Below are 6470 nucleotides of genomic sequence, written 5' to 3'. Positions count from 1 at the left end.
GGTGGTTCAATGGGAAACAATAAACCTTGATTGTCGGCGTCCCAATTCGCTCCCTACCTCCAGATCAAACCCATAGATGGAAGCTCTAACCACACAGTAACGACAGTAGCAGAGCAGTTTCACCCTCTTGTTAAGCCTCATCTTTCTCAGCAAGATGCTCCTTCATGCGAACCAACATTCAAAAGACAAAACACTATATACACCCCAACTGATTAAGGGTAGAACTAGAAACTAGTCTTTTGGGGCTCAAAAATAAATATTAAAAAGAAATAAAATGAAATTTTGATAAAAATATAGGGATTAAAATAAAAATATATAATATTAAAAAATTTAAAAATTAAATAATATAAAAATATAAATAAAATTAACATATAAATGCAAAGGCTACAATAGAAATAAAAATATTAGAGTGATAAATAGTAGTGTTTTAAAAAATATACTTAATTTTGTAGGTAAAATTTTAAATTTAAAAAATTTTAGGGTGTAAACAACAATTTTTTTGAAAAATCATTGGCCGGGGGAGTAATTTTTTTTAAAAAATTGTTAAAGTCTTTAGATAAATTTATAATTTTGAAAACTTTTGGAAGTGCCAGTCTACCTACGACGTAGTACCGTTCAATTGAGGACTGTGCGTTAGCCTAGACGACAACTATCATCTATCATCTCTAAGGTTCAACAACTGCTCTTCTTCCCTTCCATTCTTTGCAATTCAACCTCTGTTGTCCAATCACCAGTACAGCACTATGATTAGCATTCTGGCACAAGTAATCACCTGTTCTTATAAGATTTTAATTTTCTTGTTCTTGAAATGGGCTGTTATTCGTGTCTGTGTTTATATGAAAGTTTTATTTATTTATTTATTTTCATTCGCAGGAGCGTCTGCTCGGTGCTGCTATGGGGAGTGCTTTCGTTGGTTTTGTTGTTTTTGAGCAAAGGAAACGCATCTACGAGTCTATTTCTGCTGACTGTAATCAATTCGATGCCCAATCTCAGGTTCAACTTCCATTATCTGCCCTTTTTCTGAATAATGGTTCTTTTCCCCCTGAAACCCTAGAATTTGGTCTATTGCAATTTTCTAGCTAATCCTTGGACATCTTTGTTAGTACATTCTGATTTCCTTTTTCATATTTTTTTTAATTTAAAATTTTTCTCCTATTCACTCTCTCGGAGATTTTTTTTTTGTGCGTGGGAATGAAATTGTGAATTTTTTTTTCCCATTTTGGCTGATCAATCGTGCTATCATGCATTGTCTTGTATGAAATTAGTTGGATCAGTCTCTAAGCTGAGCAACTACTCCTTACATAAATAATGGGAGACGATAATACAACTTTTGATTGTAAAGAGATTGGTGTATTGAATTTCGAAGTCCAAAATAGCATCAGTTATCGTAACAATGCCTTTTGAGATAAGTTTGTGCAGAAAATTATAATTTTCTATTTTGGAACGTGGCTTAGTTAAGAAGCATTTTGGTTGTTGTTTTGATCATTTGGATTTTGGATTTGTACCGTTCAATTTGTTTCATGGACTGGTTTAACTTCTTACTTAAAATATATTTTTAACTTTTGAGTCAAATTAAAAATAAGTAGTTAATTGTTTGTTAAAAATTACTTAAAAATAACTTTTAAATAGCTTAAATGTTTGATTAGAAGGTGCTTAAAAGTATTTTGATTGTTTAAAATTACAAAAAAAAAAGATATATAATTAAGTGTTGTAGTTGTTAAAATAAGGATAATGTTGATATTTTTAAAAATTATTGGGATAATATAGTCTTTTAATTAGTTAAAGAGTAGTTTTAAAATAAGTAGATAAGTCATAAGTAAGAGTTCTAACTTATTTTAATTAGATTTTTTAACTTATAAGTCAAATCAAATACTAATCCACTTATAACTTTCTACTTATAAGTAGGTTTGACTGCTTATAAGTCAAACCAAACACTCTCTAAATGCTCATCTTCAATATCTTTTGAAGTCATTGTATTTTGATCAGAATCCAACATGTTTAAAATAATTTGATCAGAATCCTAATATCTTTTAAATAAGTTACATGTATTTTTAATAATTTCATTGCTTCATGCTCTTTATATGAATTCTGATGATTGTGGGAACAGTCAAACATCTCTGGCAAAATCATTTGCCTTTAAGTAATTTGGGCCCTTTTACTTTCTTCTTTTAATTATTTTCAGAACTTTGAAATGAAAATGAGCAAGGTAAGTCTAGGCTGTTAGTGAAAATGGAGTTTTGGGTGGCTTTCTAGCAAGTGTAAGAGTGGAAATAACAATATAATTTGAGACCAAAAAAAAAAAAAGAACATGAATAGATAAAAAACAATTTTGAAAAAGAAAAGGGGAAAAGGAAACACTAGTAAATGTTTGAAATCATGTTATGAAACCTCATTGCGATGCTTTACAAGGTGTTAGAAAAACTGAAAAAGAGAGATTAACCACTCATTAACTCCAATAAAGAACTTCAAACGATAATTTCATTCTGTGTTTGTTAACTACGAGAGGAAAAGAGATAATTTTTGCATAGACTAAGAAAACCTTGTGGATATTTTTCCTCAGTTGATTAAGAGATGTTTTTGACCTTTTCTTTTGGTATTTTCGTTGTGTTTTTGTGGTTTCTGCTTCATACATGCTTGTTTTAGGTCTTCACTGTCAGTTTTAGAGACAGTATTGGGTAACCATTAACTTTATTATCAATCATTATCAATTTTATACATGCAGTTAATAAATCCATTATTAACTTTATCACCGGTGTTAGAAATGGTACTGGAAAGCCATGAACTTCATTGTCAATCATGAAATTGCAATGAGCAGTTAAACTTTCTCATTTTTCTGTGCATGACATGAAGTGCTAATAATTTAAACTTTGAACTTATTCCAGTTGAGAAAGGCCATATTTGGAAAGCAATTTTGCTCGCAGTTTGAACTTATGTGGAACAAAGCTGTGGATGAAACATTTGGACCTGTGGTTGCTTCTCTTAATTCACGTAGGCAGTAAAGATTTTGCTGTAGTTTTAAAGATAAATGTATGGGTATCTCTATCAATTTTTGGTGAGATTTGTACATGCAATAGCATGTCTATAGCTGTATGTCTTAACACTGTCTAAATCATTTTTATGGGACAGGTGTCCTGGAACAGTCCCTTGATTCAGTAACATTTAACCTTATATTATGAAGTTTGAATTATGCCAAATAAGATACGTGAAGTCATAATTTCTTTGTCTATCTCATTGTTGTCTTGTACTCTTGTTCATTGTGATAATGTAAATATTAATGGAACCATAGTACCCTAGAATCTAAGTGAAAGCCTTTATTATCTTGTTCGGTATTAGTTTGATTATTCATTCCTTAAAGTGCATACCACACACCTTGGGGTTGTATTATTATTATTATTATTATTATCATCTTTTTAAAAAGGCCATGTACTTGAGCTGAATTGTAAACCCTTTTGTTATGAAAGTCAATTTGATCTACTTTCGTGACAGATCATATATGTTCAGGAGTTCATCTTCCATTGTATCTGGTCTCATAGCAGTTCATCTAACTGACTGTCATCATTTGTTCAAATCTGAAGAACTAGTTGACATGTCATGTTTTTGGCTGGGGATCTTCAGGTTGTGTCCTTGAATTCAATGATTAAGAGTTTGTTCGGCAATATTAACTGTTTTAGCAGCTGTCGGCTGTTTTATCAGCTGATAGCTGTTATATATTTGTTGTTAATGATTAGCTGCTTGTATAGTGATTAAAAGCAAAAGTATTCGATAAAAATAGTTATTGAATTAGTTGTTGAATATAAAAATAGTGGTGTCATATTTTTTACTCTATTCAAAACATTCCCTTAACTTTTAAAAAGTTTGGAGAGAGAACGTTTCATGAAAAACTCCCTCAACCTCTAAACATCGGTATAAACATTATGTCACTAAACAATATAAATAAGAAAGATAGTGTTTTGACCCTACCTTAAAAGTTGTTGCTGAATAGGGTCTAAAAGCTGGTGCTCTTACAAATGTTGGTTAATAGAATATAGCTTTTGACCACATTGCTAATTGCTTTGAGGTTTATTTAGAGGATTATGTCTTAAACTCAGGTTCATTTCATAAGGCTGTTCTTTCTTTCCTTCCTAAAATCTAGTGTGCAGGTCTTATAATTCAGAATTACCTAAACTTTTACTTGACAATGAGTTCCTAATTCTACTTCCTAATGCTACATAAACGGATCTTCGATGTCTCCAAGGAAAATTACATGACAAATAAACATGCTAAATTAAATATAAATTAATGTGATGTGTAAATTAAATATAAATTAATGTGAAAAGAATGTATTTTAGTTTGTTGAATAAGCTATTCTCGTATGCTTATTTCCATTGATAACCTGGTACATTGAATTTGGAGATTCAGATAGGATAAGCTTAGAACAGTGTGATTTTATAACTTCATTTTCATTGTTATAATGAGATAAATGTTATAAATGTGCATACTATCATACTACTAGACCTACAGCTGTTTGCCTTTTCTTTTTAAATGTTCCAAGGCTTCTTTCTTTTAGGCGTCTACATTAGCTTGAGTGATCCAATGCTAACCTTGAACCTATGATGGTGTTTAACATTCTTTTGTGTTACCTGGACATCTACTTTCCTGCATCTGTCTGCATTGATTAGAATTCATTTGCTTTCTTCAATTGTAGAGTTGATAATGTGTCATTTGTATCATATGAAGCAAGTAATCACTAATGAAACCATAGATACATTCCAGATCGAAAATTAGAACACATTAGATTATATGTAAGAGAATGACTAGCAAGACAGACTAGCTGGAGCCATAGGGGGGAAAACTGTCAAAATCATCAAGCCTACTGTAGTAACCCCATCAAGCATCAGGTTGAACAGAGTTGTCTCGATTCAGATTAGCTTTACGTGTGATGAATACATAGAAACCCGCCATTGCTAGAAGCACTGCAAATGCCAAACCGAGCACAATGCCGGCAATGCTACTGGCACCTAGGTGGCTCCCACCTTTCTGGGATGATGATACTTTGGTTTCCTGAGTTCGAGAATATTCCACTTCAGCTGCGAGAGGCAATGGTGAACAAGCAGATGGTCCTGCACAGGGTTTCTCTGTGTTGGGTTCTTGTGTTTTTGGATGGAAAAATTCAACTGCTGAGGGTGAAAAAGCCACTGGACTCTCAAAAACCAGGCCATGAGGAGCTCTCTCTTGAGCTCTTGCAGCAAAGAGAAGTGCTAAAACAGAGAAAAGAAAGAAAGAAGCCTTGGGAGTCATGTTTAGCTGCTTTGCATACAAGGGTTTGACTTGAAGCTAAAGTAGTAGTAGTAGTAGTAGTTCTGAATGAAACTTGTTGGGTGCTTAGGGCTGGCATTTATAAGGTCCTGGTAAGTGGTCATTGCTTGGTGTTCAATTTTTGGTGGTGAAAAGTTGATAGATGGGAACAAAATGATTTTGCCTTTTCCTGCATAATTTTTTATGTCTTCCCAAATTGCCCTTACCAAGGTTTCCACAGTGATAACCTCCTTGGTAATTGGAACAAGTTCATCCCGCTCCCAGTCCTGCGAGCAGTAAATAAGCCTGCAGCTTGCAAAACAATGTTTATTTTAAAATTTGGGTTTCAACTTGAAATTTTCATGTTTAACTCATTACATGAGAAGCATATGAAAAAGAAAATAACCATTCTGTTTATGTTTTTCACCAGATGAAGAAGTTCCAAGGGCAATTTAAGTCATTTCATATCACTCTGTTGTCGTTTGCTGTTCCCATTTCTTTTCATTACACTTGAGTGGGGACTGCAAATACAGATCATAAGTGTTCAATGGTCATGATTCACTTAATCCATTTTCTTCATATAATATGTATATGTATGTGGAAGTGTTTCTCTCTAGTTTGGTGCCTCAACTGTTGAGGCAATATCATGTTGATTATATTTACATCACATGCGAAGAAAGAGTTGATAAACCCAGGTGAGGGCTTGAGTAGGAAATCATACTATCATAGTCCTATTATGTGTATTAAAATGCAAGTAAGGGTATTGAGTACATGCACGCGTGGGTTTAATTAACGTTGAATACAAGCTTAATCTCCCAAATTAAAACAAATGGGTGAGTTTTTTTTTTCTTAGCTTAGAGGACCAGCAAAGGTCATGTAAGCATGCTGGAGATGAAATCAATGCTCCTCTCCCCACACGCTATTGGTACTAAAATCATGCTTTTTGCGTATGTGTGGGGGTGAAAGTGACCTCACAGACCTACCCAAATAAACCCACTAGAAAAATTACACAAGAATCTTGTTCTAGTTGTAATGGATCTTTGGGGCTTCACATGTTGTTGAATGGCTATGCAGCATGCACCTCTTGAATCACAAGAGTTGGCCATTTGTGATAAAAGGTTTCCTCTCTTGAAAGCCTAGAGGAAGGGAATAAATAATAAGTGCATGCCGTGCTTTGTTTATGAGCTCAGTGAATG

The 6470-nt window shown here is 33.3% G+C and overlaps 2 protein-coding genes across 2 annotated transcripts; one reads left to right on the top strand and one right to left on the bottom strand.

Annotated features, from left to right (window-relative positions):
- The first annotated feature begins 598 nt into the window (after nt 1-598).
- Nucleotides 599-3226, top strand: LOC110651251 (uncharacterized). The gene is made up of 3 exons (XM_021806522.2): nt 599-764; nt 874-993; nt 2883-3226. Exons 1-3 carry the CDS (start codon nt 744-746, stop codon nt 2997-2999), a joined length of 258 nt encoding a protein of 85 aa, XP_021662214.2. The 5' UTR covers nt 599-743; the 3' UTR covers nt 3000-3226.
- Nucleotides 3227-4727: 1501 nt separating this feature from the next.
- LOC110651252 (uncharacterized) lies at nt 4728-5558 on the bottom strand. The gene has a single exon (XM_021806523.2). The coding sequence runs from the start codon at nt 5275-5277 to the stop codon at nt 4867-4869; it is 411 nt and encodes a 136-aa protein (XP_021662215.2). The 5' UTR covers nt 5278-5558; the 3' UTR covers nt 4728-4866.
- Between the last annotated feature and the right edge of the window lie 912 nt (nt 5559-6470).

Source organism: Hevea brasiliensis, chromosome 6, assembly GCF_030052815.1.
Source record: "Hevea brasiliensis isolate MT/VB/25A 57/8 chromosome 6, ASM3005281v1, whole genome shotgun sequence".
Classification (NCBI taxonomy): domain Eukaryota; kingdom Viridiplantae; phylum Streptophyta; class Magnoliopsida; order Malpighiales; family Euphorbiaceae; genus Hevea; species Hevea brasiliensis.
Note: the sequence above shows the minus strand (reverse complement) of the source record. Positions and strands in the feature narration are given on the sequence as shown.

Coding starts and splice junctions, on each gene's coding strand:
- LOC110651251 (XM_021806522.2), top strand. CDS start 744: ATGATTAGCATTCTGGCACAA. Junction 765..873: donor TGATTAGCATTCTGGCACAA/GTAATCACCTGT, acceptor TTTCATTCGCAG/GAGCGTCTGCTCGGTGCTGC. Junction 994..2,882: donor AATTCGATGCCCAATCTCAG/GTTCAACTTCCA, acceptor AACTTATTCCAG/TTGAGAAAGGCCATATTTGG.
- LOC110651252 (XM_021806523.2), bottom strand. CDS start 5,277: ATGACTCCCAAGGCTTCTTTCTTTCTTTTCTCTGTTTTAGCACTTCTC.